This window comes from Python bivittatus, unplaced genomic scaffold, assembly GCF_059951505.1.
Source record: "Python bivittatus isolate LINGU-HERP-01145 unplaced genomic scaffold, Pbiv_v1 ctg000700_np1212, whole genome shotgun sequence".
NCBI lineage: Eukaryota > Metazoa > Chordata > Lepidosauria > Squamata > Pythonidae > Python > Python bivittatus.
Window position 1 is genome coordinate 62,188,952 of NW_028277098.1, and position 19,402 is coordinate 62,208,353.

Consider the following 19,402-nt stretch of genomic DNA (forward strand, 5'->3'; position numbering starts at 1 on the left):
GATTTGAAGGCTTTCCCCAGTTGTCCCTGCTTGTCTCAGCATATCTGTATATGTGCATAAAATATTTCTGATGGAACCAATGAAGCAGATATGGATGCAGACAGCCAGGGAAAATCTTTGAAGCCTTCTTGCAGATGCTGTTGTTTGTGGAGGGGTGGGGGTTGCAATGATGTTTGTCTTTTATGCCACCTTAGGAGTGTTTTTAAATTGCAGTCACAGTTTAATTTATAGCCCTTTCATCTTTTTTCATTGCCTCTTGGTTATCTTCTATTTACAAGAAATTCATTAACAAGAGAAAGAAGTCAGAATAATTGCATAATGGTTTGTGGTTTGATGGTGCTGTTACTTCATCTGGGAGCACTCTAAGCCTGACTTTCTGAGAAAAGAAAGTAAGGAGCCAAAGTGCATGTGATACATATGAGGTTTGAATATTTATCTTTGCTAAGTTGAAAAATACATATATTTAAAGAAAAGTCAAACTGATTTGTAGGCCCCCATGGTAGTATGAGCCTCCATCCTGAAAATAAGCAGGTAATGCAGTTGCATCTATGGACTAAACACAGAGGCATACAGAGAATGAGCATCCTTAATCCCACATAGCCATTTTTCTTTTGCTTTAAAGTCATTCTGTTTTGTCTTTTTTGTCCTCCTTGCATTATAGATAGCTTGTTTGTTTGACTTCTATATTGCCAAAATCATACAATTCATGGGTGTTCTGATACCAATTTGATGTATAGCTGAACTGTTATGTCCCTTACAGTACAATCCTTTAATTTGGATGCATGGAATTTGAACTCTGAACTTCTTTTGAAGCAGAAAAGTTAGGGCTACCTCTTCAGAAACGGACTAAATACTCTCTAGAAGAATGTTTATAACGTAGTAAAATTGTTCTACACATATTTAGGTTCTCATTCCTTTTCTCCCCTGATACTAGAAATAGATGGTGCCTGAAGTATTACTCTGAAGGAATATTTCAGTATGACATTAAATATAACTAGATTTCCAAAAGGTCAATAAGAATTCTCTGTGATATTGTCAAGGGCAACACTGTCCTGATTCCAGGTAGGAAATAAGCTGCCTTGGACAGCAGATGCTGCTTTGACACAACTTCTTCCAAACCTGGTATCTTCCAATTGATACTGTCTTGGAAATGGAGCAGCTGAAATCCAAGTTATTGGAGGGTACCAGCTTGGAGAAGGTTGCTTAGAGAGAGAATCCATCTGAATATCTTTAATATTCAGGCCATGTGTTCCTGCAAGCTGGCATCTTGTACTTCTGAGCTTCCCAACTTATGGTAATGGAACTCTGTGGCTTTATCATTTCTATTGTGGGTTTGCTACCTCATAAAAGCACTTACATTTCTGTGCTTAATGCTGTAATTGTCCTAATATTGAATTTACTAATTCCATTTTATTTTGTCATTTTGTTTTTGATGTGATCTGCATTACAGTAGCAATAGTTGTAGTAGAAGTTTTACATTTGCATTTCATTCTTTCAAACTATGATTGGATCATCTTTTTCTTCCCACATTATCGAAGGAGCCCAACGGCTTTCTATCAAAAATAATAGAAAATTTGCTTGAACAATTATAAAGCTTTTTTTCCATGCATAAGGATGAAAAGTTTGCTAATCGTCTCACAAATCTATTATATAGGCATTTCAGGCTTACTAGAAATATGGAATAATTTTACCTTTTTATTGCTTCTGACACCAGCACTGTCCTTTTATTGCTGAGCACAATAAACAAATTATTTTTTTTTAGGGGGATTGCTGCAAGTTTGACTCAAAATCAAGATCTGCATTTTCAAATAATGCATTCCATGTAAATGAGTTTAGGATCCTAAGGGTTGAAGGCTCAGCATGAGGTACAGCTACCAGAGATGACCAGTTTCCATCCTGCTGGAAACTACCATCTATTGAAAAATGGCAAGTTTGTTTTTACTTCTCTCTAATCCATTATATTGTCTAAACCTGCCAACAATTCTGCTGTTGAGAAGGCGCTGTCTTATTTCACAATTCCAACTGCACACCCTTATGACATTACTTGGAATGTGCTGATCCTCTAACTGATACAGTTAGTGTAACAGATAGGACAAGACTGGTGGAAGGCCAGATCAGGTTTCAAGAGCCAGAATGTATCAGTCATGGTTGGAAGGAATGTATTTCTTTTCTCTTCTAAAATGGATTCCTGGATTCAAATGGGTTTGATTTCATGAAATGTTTGTTTTAATAAATTGCTTAATACAAGACTGAAAGTCCTGTATTAATGAGCTATAAACTGAATATTATATTCCAGAATTCATGTAATATAGTTGAGGGATTTCTGTCTGGTGATCTGCTAGCTTTTGCCTGGTTTATCTAATCTGCTTTCTGTTTCTATTTTGAACTTTAATAATATTTTATTCTTTTAACTTTTCCCTGCTAGCTACCTTGGAAAACTTGTAGATGGTACATAAAGTCTGGATCGACAATTTTAATAAACAAATGAGCAAAATATTCATTAGTCAAAAGGACACTGGTTGTTGTTGTTGTTGTTATGGTTGGTCGCACAGTCAGCCAGATGTTTAGACTGGATTTGGCATTTTTATCCACCTATCGAGCCCTTCCCAAGGACCTGGGATAGGCAGATGTTGTTTGATGTTGTTAAAGGTGTCATCACAGGATATAAAGCTGCCTTTTGCAATTGACTGATGGTGATTTTGTCAATGCTGATGGTGTTCAAGTGGTACTCCAGTTGTTTGGGGATTGCACCTAAGGCACCTATAACTATTGGTACTATATTTGCCTTTTTTTGCCATAGTCATTCTACTTTTATTTGCAGGTCTTTGTATTTTGTGATTTTCTCCAGTTCCTTCTCTTCTATTCTGCTGTGTTCAGGTATTGCAATGTCCACTATCCAGACTTTTTTGTCTTTCTTATCAACAGTTGTTAAGTCTGGGGTGTTGTGTGGCGGGTGCTTGTCTGTTTCAATTCTAAAGTCCTAGAGCACTTTAGCTTCTTCCTTTTTGATTACTTTGTCTGTTTGTGGTCCCACCAGTTCTTGCTTGCAGGAAAATGGCATTTCTTGCAGATATTCCAATGCGCCATTGTTGCTACTTTGTCATGCTGTTGTTTGTAGTCAGTCTGTGCGATCTTCTTGCAGCAGATAACTAGGTGGTCCACTGTTTCTTCAGCTTCTTTACAGAAGCAGCATTTGCTGTCTGTTGCTGTCTTCTCGATTCTGGCTGTATATGCATTTGTTTTTAAGGCTTGGTCTTGTGCAGCCAGAATTAGCCCCTCTGTCTCTTTCTTCAACTTTCCTGATCTTAGCCAGTGCCAGGTCTTGTTGTTATCTGCTTTGCCTGCTAGTTTTGTGTGTGTGTGTGTGTGTGTGTGTGTGTACTAGCCATGTAATACTTTGCCTTGCCATGTCTCTTTTCTATTCTTCATTTGGTCTTTCTTATAGGCCAGTTTGGTATCTTTGGTATTCAGTAAGCCTTCATGGTATACTAGCTTCAGTGCATCTTCTTCACTGTCCTTCAGATATTCTTCCAATGCCCTTTTTTCTTCTTCAACTTTCTGGTGTACTTGTACAATTCCACGCCCACCTATGCTCCTTGGTAAGTAGAGTCTGTCAGTGTCACTGTATGGATGAAGGGCATGATTCATTGTCATTATTTTTCTGGTCCTCCTATCCAGGGCTTCTAGTTCAGCTTGAGTCCAGTCCATTATTCCAGCTATATATCTAATGACTGGAATTTCCCAGGTGTTAATCATCTTGATGGTATTTCCACTATTGAGTTTGGACTTTAAGATCATCTTCACTATTCTGAGTTATTCACTCCTAACCTTCTATTTGACTTCAGTGTGCTTAATGTTGTCAGCCTGAAGGATGCCCAGGTATTTGTAGTGATCTTCTTCATCCAGACTCTTGATGTTATTTCCATTGGGCATCTTGATTCCTTCAGTTTGGACTATTTTTCCCATGGTAAGGGTGGCACATTTGTCCAGTCCAAACTGAATTGCCATATCTTGGCTGTATATTTGGACAGTCTTGATCAGTGATTCCATTTCAGATGGTGTTTTTCCATATAGCTTCAGATCGTCCATGTAAAGGAGGTGGGATAACCTGACAGATGTTTTTGATGTTTGATAGCCATGGCCTGACTTGTTCACTATTGTTGACAGAGGAATCAATGCAATGAAAAACAGTAGTTGTGATAGTGAGTCTCCTTGAAAGATTCCTCTCTTGATGCTAACCTCTCCCAGTCTATCACCATTGACCAGCAACTGTATCTTCCATTGTGCCATTGATCTTTGCACAAAGCTTCTGATGCTTCTACTGACTCCTGTTATTTCTAGGCACTTGGTTATCCAGTCATGTGACAGGGAGTCAAATGCCTTCTTGTAATCAATCCAAGCTGCATTCAAGTTGGTCTTCCTTCTCTTACAGTTTTCCAAACTGCATTGATTCATCTGTCAACAGTACTGAACAAGTCAGGCCATCTTGTCAATTAGGAGCTGATCTTTTGTTCCTCTGCTGATTTGGCTGTTTCCTTTCTGCTCAGATGGAAAGAGCTTGTTTTCAACTAGGTGCTGTTGGACTGCATCAGCTACCACACCACTTAGCAATTTGAAAGTTGTTGGCAAGCAGGTAATTGCCCTGTAGATGCCTGGTGCTACCCCTTTTGCTGGATCTTTCATTATAGGTTTTACCAGATGTTAACCAACCTTCAATTTCATCTCCTTGCAGTATGTTGTTAAACTGCTTGGCAGTGAGTGGGTGCAGAGCAATCAGATGTTTCAACCAAAAACCATGCAGTTCATCTTCACCTGGTGCTGACCAATTCTTGATCTTCCTTGCCCTTTTCTCTACAATTTCTGCTGTATCATCATCATCATCATCATCATCATCATCATCATCTTGTTCCTTGGAGTCAGTATTGACTCCTGGTGACTGCCTGGACAAGTCCCTGCAGTTTTCTTGGCAAGATTTTTCAGAAGTGGTTTGCCATTACCTTCTTCCTAAGGCTGCGAGAGAGTGACTGGCCCAAGGTCACCCAGCTGGTTTTGTGCCTAAGGCAGGACTAGAACTCATTGTCTCCAGGTTTCTAGCCTGGTGCCTTAATCATAACACCAAACTGATTCTCATATCCTTTAATTAGCATAATTGTAAACATGATTTTACTTAGAAGTAAATAGGACAATATTCCTTTGGTAAAAAACGTTAGGTGTTGTGAGCTTAAGTAGCCATGGAAACTTATGCTATAATACTGGAATTAATTTTAGCTCACTGTTTATATGTGTGTAATGAAACACAATACTCTGTCAACACTGTAAAATCATGCTGCGGTAGAAGCACAACCCATTACAAAGTCACTTTTTCATGTGGCTACCCCTGTGCTAATTTCTGGCCCAAGTATTTATGGTAGGGGTATGCTTATGATCTTTATGAAGCTAGTTTATAAAAGTTCTTTGGGGAAAAAGTCAGGATGGACTAGGCAATTTCCTAACACACAATATTCTCTGATTTCACCCTTATATTTCTGCCTTTTCAGAATGTATTTATGCAAATATTTTGTTATTGATTAAACATGGAAAATCTTAAGCTCCATCCAGTTGTAACTGCTCCTTGATTTGAACAGAATTTTATCCTGAAATATCCCATTCCCCTGTAGATTGTGATAAGGACTAAAACTAAATTCTCCTTTGAATCAAGCTCAGCTCTTATTTTATATATTAGGTAATTTTCTTGATAATAGTATGGAAGCTGTTCACCATTGTCATCTTCCAGAATGTTCATTCAATTTCCCAGTCTACAATATAGATCTGTTATTTCATGGTGATCTCTCATCCAAGTGCTAACTGGGTCTGATCTTGCTTAGCTTTTTGAGGTAAATCCTAGTTGGCTCGGTGGTACTTCTTAACTGGATATAATTTGTAGCACTAAAAGCCAATTAGTACTCCATCCCCCAATCAAAGTTCAGAGAGTTTGGTTCACTCATCCATTGTCCAATGTCCATTATAACAACAACAACAACAGCAACAACAACATATTATCTATTAGGTAACATGTTGTTGTTGTTGTTCAGTTGTTAAGTCATGTCCGACTCTTCGTGACCCCATGAACCATATCACACCAGGCCTTCCTGTCCTTCACTGCCTCCCGGAGTTTGCTCAATTTCATGTTCATTGCTTCGGTGATGCTATCTAACCATCTCACCCTCTGCCGTCCCCTTCTCCTTTTGCCTTCCATCTTTCCCAGCATCAGGGTCTTTTCCAAAGAGTCCTGTCTTCGCATTAGGTGACCAAAGTATCTGAGCTTGAGCTTCCGTATCAATCCTTCCAAGTCAGGGTTGATTTCCTTTAGGATTGACTGGTTTGACCTTCTAGCAGTTCAAGGGACTCCTAAGAGTCTTTTCCAGCACCACAATTCAAAGGCATCAGTTCTTCGGGACTCAGCCTTCTTTATGGTCCAGCTCTCACAGCCATACATTGCTACTGGAAAAACCATAGCTTTGATTATGCAGATCTTTGTCAGCAAGGTGATGTCTCTGCTTTTTAATATGCTGTTTAGGTTTCCCATAGCTTTCCTCCCAAGGAGCAAGCTACTTTTAATTTCATGGCTGCAGTCTCTGCCTATGGTGATCTTGGAGCCCAAATAAATAAAGTCTGTTACTGCTTCCATTTCTACCCCTTCTATTTGCCAGGAATTGATGGGTCCAGATGCCATGATCTTAGTTTTTTTAATGTTGAGTTTCAAGCCAGCTTTTGCACTCTCCTCTTTTACCCTCATCAAGAGGCTCTTTAGTTCTTCTTCACTTTCTGCCATTACGGTGGTATCGTCTGCATATCTGAGGTTGTTGATATTTCTCCCTGCAATCTTAATTCCGGCTTGTGATTCTTCCAGCCTGGCATTTCTCATGATGTTCTCTGCATATAGGTTAAATAAGCAGGGTGACAGTATACAGCCTTGTCGTACTCCTTTCCCTATTTTGAACCAATCGGTTGTTCCATGACCGGTTCTAACTGTTGCTTCTTGGCCCGCATACAGATTTCTCAGGAGACAGGTAAGATGGTCTGGTACCCCCATCTCTTTAAGAATTTGCCACAGTTTGTTGTGATCCACACAATCAAAGGCTTTTGCATAGTCAATGAAGCACAAGTAGATATTTTTCTGGAACTCTCGTGCTTTCTCCATGATCCAGCAAATGTTGGCGATTTGATCTCTAGTTCCTCTGCCTCTTCGAAACCCAGCTTGTACATCCAGTAGTTCTCGGTTCACGTACTGCTGAAGCCTAGCTTGTAGGATTTTGAGCATAACCTTGCTAGCCTGTGAAATTAGCACAATTGTGCAGTAGTTTGAGGATTCTTTGGTATTGCCCTTCTTTGGAATTGGAACATAAACTGACCTTTTCCAATCCCGTGGCCACTGTTGAGTTTTCCAAATTTGTTGACATATTGAGTGCAGCACTTTAACAGCATCATCTTTTAGTATTTTAAATAGCTTATCTGGAATACTGTCATCTCTGCTAGCTTCGTTGTTAGTAATGCTTCCTAAGGCCCACTTGACTTCGCTCTCTAGGATGTCCGGCTCAAGGTCAGTGACCACACTAGCGTGGACATCAGGGACATTAAAATCTTTCTTGTATAGTTCTTCTGTGTATTCTTGCCACCTCTTCTTAATCTCTTCTGCTTCTCTTAGGTCCCTGCCTTTTTTGTCCTTTATCATGCCCATCTTTGCACAAAACGTTCCTTTGATATCTCCAGTTTTCTTGAAGAGGCCTCTAGTCTTCCCCATTCTATTGTTTTCCTCGATTTCTTTGCATTGTTCATTTAAGAAGGCCTTCTTATCTATCCTTGCTATTCTCTGGAAATCTGCGTTCAGTTGGTTATATCTTTCCCTTTTACCCTTGCTTTTTGCATTCCTTCTTTCCACAGCTATTTGTAAAGCCTCATCGGAAAGCCATTTTGCTTTCTTGCATTTCTTTTTCTTTGGGATAGTTTTAGTTGCTGCCTCCTATTCAATGTTATGAGCCTCCGTCCATAGTTCTTCAGGCACTCTGTCTACCAAATCTAATCCCCTAAAGCTATTCATCACCTTCACTGTGTACTCACAAGGAATATGATTTAAGTCACACCTGAGTGGTCTAGTGGTTTTCCCTACGTTCTTCAATTTAAGCCTGAATTTTGCAATAAAAAGCTCATGATCTGAGCCACAGTCAGCTTCCGGTCTTGTTTTTACTAATTGTATTGAGCTTCTCCATCTTTGGCTGCAAAGTACATAATCAATCTGGTTTTGGTATTAACCATCTGGTGATGTCCATGTGTAGAGTCGTCTCTTGGTTGTTGGAAAAGAGTGTTTGCTATGACCAGCTTGTTCTCTTGACAAAACTCTGTTAGCCTTTGCCCTGCTTCATTTTGTACTCCAAGGCCAAACTTGCCTGTTATTCTGATTATTTCTTGACTTCCTATTTTAGCATTCCAATTCCCTATGATGAAAAGGACATCTTTTTTTGGTGCTAGTTCTAGAAGGTGCTGTAGGTCTTCATAGAACCAATCAACTTCAGCTTCTTTGCTATCATTGGTTGGGGCATAGACTTGGGTTACTGTGATGTTGAATGGTTTGCCTTGGATTCGCACTAAGATCATTCTGTCATTTTTGAGGTTGTACCCCATTACTGCCTTTTCCACTCTCTTATTGACTATGAGGGCTACTCCATTTCTTTTAAGGGTTTCTTGCCCACAGTAGTAGACATAATGGTCACCTGAATTAAATTCACCCATTCCCTTAATTCACTGATTCCCAAGATGTCGATGTTCAAACTTGTCATCTCATGTTTGACCCCATCCAGCTTGCCTTGATTCATAGATCTTACATTCCAGGTTCCTATGCAAAATTGTTCTTTATAGCATCGGACCTTCTTTTCACTTCCAGATACATCCACGACTGAGCATCCTTTCGGCTTTGGCCCAGCTGCTTCACTCTTTCTGGAGCTACTTGGAATTGCCCTCCGCTCTTCCCCAGTAGCATATTGGACACCTTCCAACCTGAGGGGCTCATCTTCTGGCATCATATCTTTTAGCCTTTTGATATTGTCCATGGGGTTTTCTTGGCAAGGATACTGGAGTGGGTTGCCATTTCCTTCTCCAGTGGACCACTTGTCAGAACTCTCTGCCATAACCTGTCCGTCTTGGGTGGCCCTGCACGGTATAGCTCATGGCTTCACTGAGTTACGCAAGCCCCTTCGCCACAACACAGCAGTGATCCATGAAAGGGATTAGGTAACATAGGAAGGCTTTTAATGGTCGGTATAGACAACTTTGCCCAGAGGCATTTATAAAAGCCACCTAGAATTGTTAGGAATATTTATTTCCCACTGTCAGTAATGAGTACTGAGTGCTCTTAGCATCTTATAGGATCAAGGTGGTTAAATAGTTATCTCAGCATTCTTATTACCTTTGGATCAAATTAACATTTCTCATGTAACAAAGTTAACCTCTCATCTAAACTGAAGTGTTCTGCAGTATTCAAGCTTGTGATGTTTAAAATAAAGGCACTACCCTAACACACACATGCAGACAACACACATGCAGTTGCTAATCCACTCATCCTTCTCCAAAGAATCACCATTGGTCGTGATATTGGCTGGGGATGACAGGAGTTGTAGTCTAGTATATCTGGAGGACCCAGATAGGGGGAAATGGAAATATCCATTCTTATTCTGTGCAGTTTCTTTCCTAATTTTTCTCCCTTCAAAAATTACATCACAAGTTCCGTATGATTCTTCCTTTGAACTGCTTTTTCTCTCCAAATTCTCCTCATAAATTGTACTTTTCCATGTTCCCCATGCCCTCCTGGGAAAGAAAAAAAAATCTAAAGAAGCCCTGAATGCTTTGTCTCCTGTTTTATCAGAGAATGAAAGCATGGTGGGGATCGCTAAGTTGTTACCTAGCAACCCTATCCATGATACATCAGTATCCTTTTCTTGTGCTTTTTTCCCCTTAAAATTGCTGTAAGCCTCTCCCTTTCAGTTTCGTTCTTTTCCATTTCTCAGATCCTGTCATGGACTGACAGAATTATAGTTGTGCATAATTCTTTCCCCCCTCCAGTATTGCTATCATCTGTCCTCCATTCTCTTATTTTCCATGGCCCACTGTCCAGCAGAACCTATATTTTCTCTGAAATTCGTATGTTTTAGGTGAATTCTTTAGACTTGCCCAGAGGAAAACTTCACACTGAGGCTACGTATTTCTTAAACTAAACAGTTTACCAAATAATTGCAAGTCTTTCTGTTTCTGATAACGCTGCATCAGGCCAGATGGTTAAAAGTATAAATTGGAAAAATGCTGGGGAGGAAATACAACTGATATTTGAGCCATGCCTGTATCAGGTCACATTTTTCGACAGAGTGCCATATTTATTTATTTTGCATGGAAATAAATAGAGCAGCTGTTGCCATCTTCCCTGGTACTCTGCAGAGAAGTGAACTGCATCTTCCAGCACTCTTGGTATTATAACTGAAGGCTCTGAGTTCTAGGATTTGCAGTGTTAAGATTCTAAAACACAGTCTCTGTATGGAGTGAAGTTGGTGAGCAGGAAGCCCAGTTCCCAGGCTGGAGAGAGCCATTATGCCAACATGGATTGGGCGGCTTCCAAGCCTACCAAAAGAATAGGTACTGACTCACAAAGGCAGGAGGAAAAATCCTAGAATTTAAACCCTGAAGCATGCGATCTGTATATATCTGTATATAGCTTTCATTTACAGCAGTGTTGTCCAAACTTGGCCACTTTAAGATGAGTGGACTTCAACTCCCAGAATTCCCCAGCCAGCCATGCTGGCTGGGGAATTCTGGGAGTTGAAGTCCACTCATCTTAAAGTGGCCAAGTTTGGACAACACTGATTTACAGTATGTGTACTGCAGAGAACAAATATTTGGTGTCTATATGGCTTAATTCTTGCCTACAATAAAGTAGTTAATTTAGCCAGTTGTGTCTGAGAGCCTGCTGCTGAATAAGCCACTTCCAGAATAATAGGTGCTCAGAGGGCCAAGATTTTCACTGCTTGTGAGATTAAATGTCTCTACTCCCCTCCAATCCTTAAATGATTTCCTCAATTCAAGGCACTGGCCCTTCTTAGCCGGGGTTTCTCAGGCTGTTTAATGTATTTCTTCTGTCAGCAAGCTTGTTGCTCCCATCTTTAAATATACTTTCCTTCCTTCAGACATGATTTGTAAGCAAGCAAACTAGTCAAAAAGTCATTTACTATAGTTTTCATCTTCTAAAATTTCACTTCTACTTTTACTTCCACTTTTAGAAAAGACAAGACTCTGTGGAAAGTAGTAGGGGAATGCAGAGAGAATTTTGGAATAATCTTGCTTGCTTTAGTTGGCAGAAGGAGCAAGGTTTTGGAGGTTTGTCTTAATGGCTGAGGTGGTTCACGCTAGAGAAGGAATTCTTTTGAGTATGCAGCTGATCTGTTTTATAGGCCAAGACTGACCTTTTGAACTATGCTATAAGAAGAGCCAGTGTAGTTATTCTCAGACTGAAGTAAAGTCCTGTGCCAGATCCCACCTGACAGTCATCCGTCTAGTGCATTATGTATTTTCAAACAGTCTTCAAAGGTAACTCCATTGCAGTTGATTAAAACTAACATCATTCATACGTGGTTATCTGCTTAAGATTGTACATTTTTAGTTCAGACTAGACAACCTGTGACCTGTTGGGTCATCATTTCAGAGATATTTCCTTACCTAAACAGAAACAGAATGACCAAGGGTCAAAAAGCAGTGGGAGTGTGAGCAACTTACGACTTACTGCCAGCTTCCCCATTGACTTTGCTTGTGGGAAGCTGGCAAGGATCGTCAGAAACCAACCTTCCTTCCTTCCTCCCTGCCTCCCTCCCTCCTTTTCCACATATAATATAGGCTTGCACCATTTGCCCTCCACTCATAACCCTTAGGAGAGCCCGGTGAAGCTTCCTCCTCCTTCTCCTCCTCCTTGGCTGACCCGCGGAACTGCCTGCCACTTTGCTGACGGTAGGTGGAACAAAGGGAGCCGCGGAGCGTGAGGAAAGCTGCAGCCCCACTCCCTATTCTGTCATGTCCCCAAGGGCCCTCTCCCTCAAGGGAGGAAGAAAGCTCACCCATTGACCACCAGTTTCCCCCAGCCAGCCCTACCTCGCCAGCAGGCATCCAAGTCGCTCCCTCATCCTTCCCTCAACGTCCACTGCTGTTAAGACATTTCAAATTTCTGCCTCTTTCCAAAGCAGCCATCACCACTCACCCATTGGCCTTGCCACCATCTGATTGGCATGGGGACAGAGGGAGGTGGGAAAGAGGTCGGGGATACACCCATGACGATTGTGTGACCTGGGCTGACTATGGTGGTGTGACAGTGCAGCAATGTTGAAGCAGCCACAAATTTCCCAAATTCCAATCCCATAGGAGTAATTTTGGATGCATTCTGTAAGTTAGCTCATTTGAGGTACCTTGATTAAAAAATTGTTGCCCTGTGATGCACTGTTTTGCCCAGTTGAAAGTTATAGACACAAGAATTTTAGTAGTATATAGATATGGTGAACTAATACCCAAACTGGATTAAAATCAGGTGTGGGGTGGGGTGTGCATCTTCAAATTTCTAAACTCCAAAATCTTAATTTCTGAAATGGGGTTTGGTGGATCTCATCTAAATCTCCTGGTTTCAGAAGTGAGTATAGTTGAGCTTCCCTCTGTTGTAATAAGTATGTCCTCTCTGGGAATCTGACATAATTGCTTTAAGGACTCGTGAAGAAATTATTTCCTCCTCCCACCTCCTCTTGCTCTCTCTTGAATCATACTTCTATGGAGGAAATTGAAAGAACTGGCTGTATAGTTGCCTAAAATTGGTGTTTGAAATTACCCTTTGTGCAAGACTGTTGAAGACCAACCAGTGCCATTATCCGTATTTGAGGGATGAATCAGATGTACCATGGGGAATGCATGATTAGATTGTCCTTCAGTGTTCTTCAGTTGTGTAAGTGGTTTTCCTGTACATTGCAGAGGGTTGGATTAGATTATACTTATGATCCCTTCCAACTCCACAGTTCTATGCTTTACAAACGTTATAACAAATTCTAATATTGTTTGGAACAGTAAAATTAGGGAAGGGAATGATAGATAATTGTCCTCATATGCAGACTCTTTCTCCACTTCAAAGTAATCTATGAAGCCGTACAAAGTCTCACAGCAGGAAAAGAACAAGTATCTTCATCATATCTTCAAGGCTAATAATATCAGCTTTAGGGTCAGCCAGAAGCATTTAGATAATAAAATGGCCAGTGAGATAGATTAATTTGCCCTCTTACATTCATGCTTTGATTAAAATTGGAGTTCTATATACCTATAAATGTTATAAAATGGTAATTGACAAGGGAAATAAACACTCTGATGATGGATTTCCTATTTTGAAGATTATTTTTATTCTGGGACAAGGCTAAGTCAGTTTATAAATCTCTGGATGGTTCTTCAAATTTTGACAGCTCAACCCTTTTAAAAATTGTTTAATAAATACCATGCAGACATTCATATCATCACCCCATGCTGTCATTAAGGATTACTTCCCTGAATTTATCAAAAAGCAGTAGACTTTCACAGTTCCCCATGTTGTCTGCAGGCTATCTTGTTAAAAAAAGAAGAAGAACCAAATGATACTGTCTCTACATAAATACACAGTTCACTAAAACCAAATCGAGCAGCTCTGAACTGATTTCAGAGCTGCTTTCACTTTGCAACTTTTATCTTTACCAAACCAAAATAATCAGTTTCAAAACAAGCCCATTTCCTGCAAGTTCAATGCCTGCAAATTGATAAGAGGTCAGGAGAAACGTTTCAGTCTGTTCTTGATCCTGGAAAACCTCAGAGCGTCATAGGGAAGCTAAGAATAGGCCAGCAGCAGTGTTTGTAAAGTCTGCATTTTTTTTTTTTTTTTTAAGTGCTGGTATTATAAGATTGAGGCAAGTTTGGGGTTATTCAATATGCTGATGTATGTGGATTGTGTTTTTTTTCTCTGCATGCCTCTATAACCCAGAAAAACATATCAGTAGATGTGTGAAGCACACAGATAAGAGAAAATTGGGCAAATGTTTAGTAGCTTTTGGAGAGCTTTGGTGTTGTTTCCTTGTGGCTTTTTATGAACAGGGATTTTCTCTTGCTCATCAGTGAGGTTTTAACTACTATGAGAAAGAAGAGAATGCTGGAACCAGATGAACGCTGTAAGGTATGGTGAAAAGGTTGTGTGGCTTGTATATACCAACCAGTTGTTCCTAGAACAGAGTTATCATGAACAGACATTTCTGGACCATCAACAAAATTTGGGTTTCTTATCCAAAATTTAGCATTTCTGCTATGAAATTCTCAAATGGAGGCTCATCACATAAGAAGAGCTAAAGATACAGCATAAGTTAAGGTTCACCCTGTATGAATACTGAAAGAAAAAACCTGACATAACTATAAAGTAGTGGTGAATATAGCATATATAGAAATTATATGCATAAAATATTATTTTAATTAATTGAAACAGTAATTTAAACACTACTGTAGAAATTAGGAAAAAGAAATATGGCTGGGTAGCAGGCTGGGGTCACAGATGGTTAATAGGCTGATGGATCTGTATCTTAGACCAACTTGGTTCCCTAATGCACTCATCACTCATCATCCCAGCACCAATATGAAAGGAGCAAAAACTTTTCCAAATTGCAGTGGTCTATATAATGTAGTGAACTTAGACCAGGACCTTAAGATAAAGTGTTTCAGTTGATAAAGATGATAATTCATCTTTATCATCTTTGGTGGACCTGTGAAAAAGCTAAAGAATTTTGGGATCAGATACTTATCGCTATTCAAAAGATTCTTAAAGTGAGCATTCAAAAAAACCAGAACTGTTTTTATTAGGTTTGATGGAGAAAGGATTGGAGAAACAACATGGAACTTTGCTTTTGTATATGATCACAGCTGCAAGACTGTTGTATGTGCAAAGATGGAAGGATCCACAAATACATACACTGGAAGAATGGATCATTAAATTAATGGATTTGGCTCAAATGGCGAAGTTAACAGTGTTAATAAGAGATAATACTGTTTCTAAATTTGTCTCCTTATGGCAACCCTTCGTAGATTACATGCTTGTGTGGGAAAAAAATGAGGCTTTGACTGTGGGCTTTAATGATTAGATGGTTTGTGTTGATAGAAATAATGTGAATTTGGATTAATTAGTGGTAAGAGATTTTTACAATTTTTTTAATTTGTATCTATATCGGTATTGGAGATAGTCAGAAGTCACTTTCTGTTTCAATTTTCTCTCTTCACTGTTTTAGTTTTTGTCTTTTTTCTTTTAGCTCTATCTTCTCTCCTTGCTGTACTCTCTGTTTTGTATTTTAATTGTACTTTGTAATATAATGAAGTTCTTATTAAAAAGATAAAGTGTTTCAGTATATAAAAACAGCAGCACATACTTAATGGATACTGGTTCTGGTTTTCAGAATTGGAAGGTCTCCCACTGAAAGGAATCTTTTTTGGAAATGATTCTTTGGGAGTTTTGACACTTCTGTTTTAGACATAATGAGATAGGAATAATATTTTGCTCTTGGATGCTGTTTCTTTAGCCTGCCACAATTTGTGCCTTGATATCTGGCAGCACCTGTATGCTTGTTTAAACAGATGGACTTATAATTGCATGTTTAAGAAAAACAAGGTCAGCCTCCTTCATAGTAATCTTTAGCAAGTGTCCTTGAGCCCCTTGCCTGTTGAGGCTTGTTTTGATTTGATTTTAACAAGCATCTCAGTTACCATGTTTGTAGAATGTAAACTGATAATGCCATTTCATTATTTATGCTGACAATTATTTACAACAGTTTACAGCTCAGCCACATGTGCAGGCAGATGTATGAAACTTGTCATATAACTTGTGACATAGGAATTAAGTGAAGTAGCCATTGAAGTTTAATTTTCATGGGGCCAGTTTTCTAAGCATGTGCAATTAGTATTCATCAGTTACAGAGCCCTTGAACCTAGGGCTGAGCAGAAATTTTTGTAAGATGAGGATCTAAAGTTAGTCTGTCCACAAAAGTCCAATTCTATTAATAATTAATTAGAAGTCTTTTCTGTCACCAAGAGTGGCTAATGCAGGCCTTTATGTGCTCCCCACAACTTCTACTTTCATGGTTTTTAAAACCATTGAGCCTTTATGTGTACACCAAATTTTGTGGAGAAATGTTATGTTTAGGGTCTTCACTATGTTTGGGGTATATATATCCAAGAAATTTGGATGTCTCTCTGTACCCAGAACTCTCATATATACAAAGGCAGTGACAAAAGATGGGGCCTTGCTTTCCCTTTTCACATATTCATTTTCAGAACCTGACTGTGGCTCTGTGTTGGCTGGATGAATATAGTTGCTGCAACTCTCATACAAGTGAGGATGGCAATCTGAAATAGTGCAACCATTACTGAAATTGTCACTGAGAATTTTTGGATCACCCAGTTCAGAAACTGCATCAATGAATATGAACACAGAAAGTGGAAACTCAGTCTATGATCCAAGCCCATTGAGTCTTTTCATACTGCAATGTAGACACAGACCTCAAAGATACTCAAGCATTAAAGAATCATCCAGGAAAACAGGATGGAAATAAATTAGACAAATGCATTTAGCTTTTGGTATCTCCTAATTGCAAGCCCCAAATTACTCACATACCTTCCGTTTGCTTAATAACTTAACAGAGTAGCAAATAGAGTTCTTAATGTCCATTGGAAGCACTATGTCCTCTAAACAGTTTATACTGATAACTAAGGGTATGCATTTTAAATTCACACATACCTTATTTCAGGTGTAAAATGCCTTGTTTCAATTGAAAAATAGTTTTAAGTATGAAATGGGCTGTTTTGATAATTACAGAAGTATTTTGGGTTAAGTAGCTGTTTCAAACATGTCTTTCAATTCAAAATTCTTCCCAAATGGTCAAAATATCCTGTTTCACACTTGAAACAATCTATTTTGTCCTCGAAATAGCTGTTCTGTGTTCAAAATGTGGTGTTTTGAATTCCAAACAGTTTGAGTGTGCTCACCTCTACTGGAAACTGAGGGATAGAGTTTCTAAAATTCAGAACAACTTTGCATGAGCAACAGGCCAATGCTAGACATGAATTATTACTCATAACTATTAGTTTTCTGTCATTCTAGTATTAGGGGATAGCCTGTGAAATTGCATTTTGTCTAATCAAAATTAGTTGATACAGAAGTATAATTAATACTTAATGAAGATTTCTGAGGTGTTGTCTTGCATTTTTATTTCTTGTGACTCTGTACATAGTTTGGTACAAGATTTGCCCTTATTTCCAGCTTTTTGATGTATCTTACTTGTGAGCAGTACAAGCAATCTGACTTTTAGAGGACCATGAATCCAGATCCCTATAGTCAGAGGCAATAGACACATTTATATTTTGCAGGAAAACTGCTGCAGCCTTTTTTCTGCAGTAAAAACTGCAGATAATGGAAGTTGGTGACTCTTAAGCTAAAATCACAGTATGTCTTTTAAACCTGAGTCTTCCACAAAGTAACTTGCTTGGATTTGCTCAGCTAATTGACTCTGTTGTATTACTATAATAGGAAGTATTCTATGTTCCATACTTCCAAGAAGATGAAAAGAAAAACTAATGAAAAATAGCATTTAAAATTGCTCTTCTGATAGGACTTGTAGTTATCTCACTTTTAAGAATTCAAAATATATGAAGAATTTTATTTTTATATACATTTATCAATTAAGTGATTAAAAAGCAATTTTTAAGGTTAGGTGATTTGATTACATACAGTTTAACAGATATTGTTCCTTTTTTATCTAATTCATCTTTCCCCCAGTTGGTTCCCTCCAGATGTGTTCCGGAGTACAAGTCTTAGCATTTCCAGACGACAAAGAAATTCTGGATGTTGTAGCCTTAACGCATTTGGAGGGAACCATTGGGGAAGAGTATTGTAATTATTTTCTGTGGCTTCCCACTGTTTCTTCCACTAATCTGTCCATCACCCTAATGTTTGTTCCAGAGAAAGAAAAATATTCCTCAAAGCTTTACTCATGTCTTTTTATGCTCTTTCCTCTCTTCCTGCCTCCTACAACAGTTGGACAAGGGGGATGTGAGCCAACTCAGCCTGCCTTCCAATACAAGCCACAGTGATGCTGAAAGCAACATCTGTCTTGACGTTCCAGATGGCAATCCAGACCCACAGAGGACAAAAGCTGCCATTGACCACCTGCACCAGAAGATTCTTAAGATCACTGAGCAAATAAAGATTGAGCAGGAGGCTCGAGATGACAACGTAGCTGAATACTTAAAGCTTGCTAACAATGCTGATAAGCAACAAGCCTCTCGTATCAAGCAGGTCTTTGAGAAGAAGAACCAGAAGTCAGCCCAGACCATTGCCCAGCTGCATAAGAAGCTTGAGCATTACCACAAAAAACTAAAGGAGATTGAACAAAATGGGCCCTCACGTCAGCCCAAAGATGTCTTCCGGGACATGCATCAGGGCCTCAAGGATGTAGGAGCCAATGTTCGCTCCAGCATTAGTGGTTTTGGCGGTGGTGTGGTAGAGGGGGTCAAGGGTGGGTTGTCAGGCCTTTCTCAAGCAACACACACAGCTGTGGTTTCCAAGCCCCGTGAGTTTGCAAGCTTAATACGCAACAAATTTGGCAGCGCAGACAACATTGCCCACTTAAAGGACACTCTGGATGATGGGCACCCGGAAGAGGCTTCACGGACTTTGAGTGGCAGTGCTACCCTTGTGTCTAGTCCCAAATATGGAAGTGATGATGAGTGTTCCAGTGCCACTTCTGGCTCAGCAGCTGGTAGCAATTCTGGGGCTGGTCCTGGGGGCTTGAGCAGTCCCAAGTCTAACACCTTGGACAGTCATCATTATAACTTTGACACCATTGTAGAAGAACTGAGAGATATTAAGGACATTCAGTCCCATCTTGAGGACTCCATGGAAGAACTCAAAGCTCAGCTGCAACGAGACTATACGTACATGACTCAGTGTTTGCAGGAGGAACGATACAGGTAAAATTTGTTAAATGATTTCTTGTTCCTCCCCAAGGAACAAATGCCCTTCGCTGATGAAAAATGCCCTTAATTGCTCTTGCCTGGTGGCAGAATCACAGCAATGGGGAATAATAAGATGTTGATTGTTGAGTGTGGTAGAACAATTTGACTGTAGATCTCACTTTAGAGAGAGAATAGATTATGTGTGCATATGTAAGATAATAAGCAACAATCTACATGTCAAAAAAGATAGTGTAAATCTTACACCAGGAATGCACCATTATAATTTATAGCCATAAATAGTTTAGGGTTTTATCTTCCATCTTACAGAAAAGAAATGGGGAACTTTTTTTGT

General features: G+C 39.4%; 1 protein-coding gene across 3 annotated transcripts in view; it reads left to right on the top strand.

Annotated features, from left to right (window-relative positions):
- The window catches only part of TMCC2 (transmembrane and coiled-coil domain family 2), a 101,748-nt gene that overhangs the window by 71,062 nt on the left and 11,284 nt on the right, over nucleotides 1–19,402 (top strand). For all 3 annotated transcript variants that reach the window (XM_088153823.1, XM_088153825.1, XM_088153824.1), the window contains one exon: nucleotides 18,131–19,065. In XM_088153823.1, coding sequence (XP_088009949.1) covers nucleotides 18,131–19,065 — 935 coding nt within the window. The remainder of the gene's footprint in view (nucleotides 1–18,130; nucleotides 19,066–19,402) is intronic.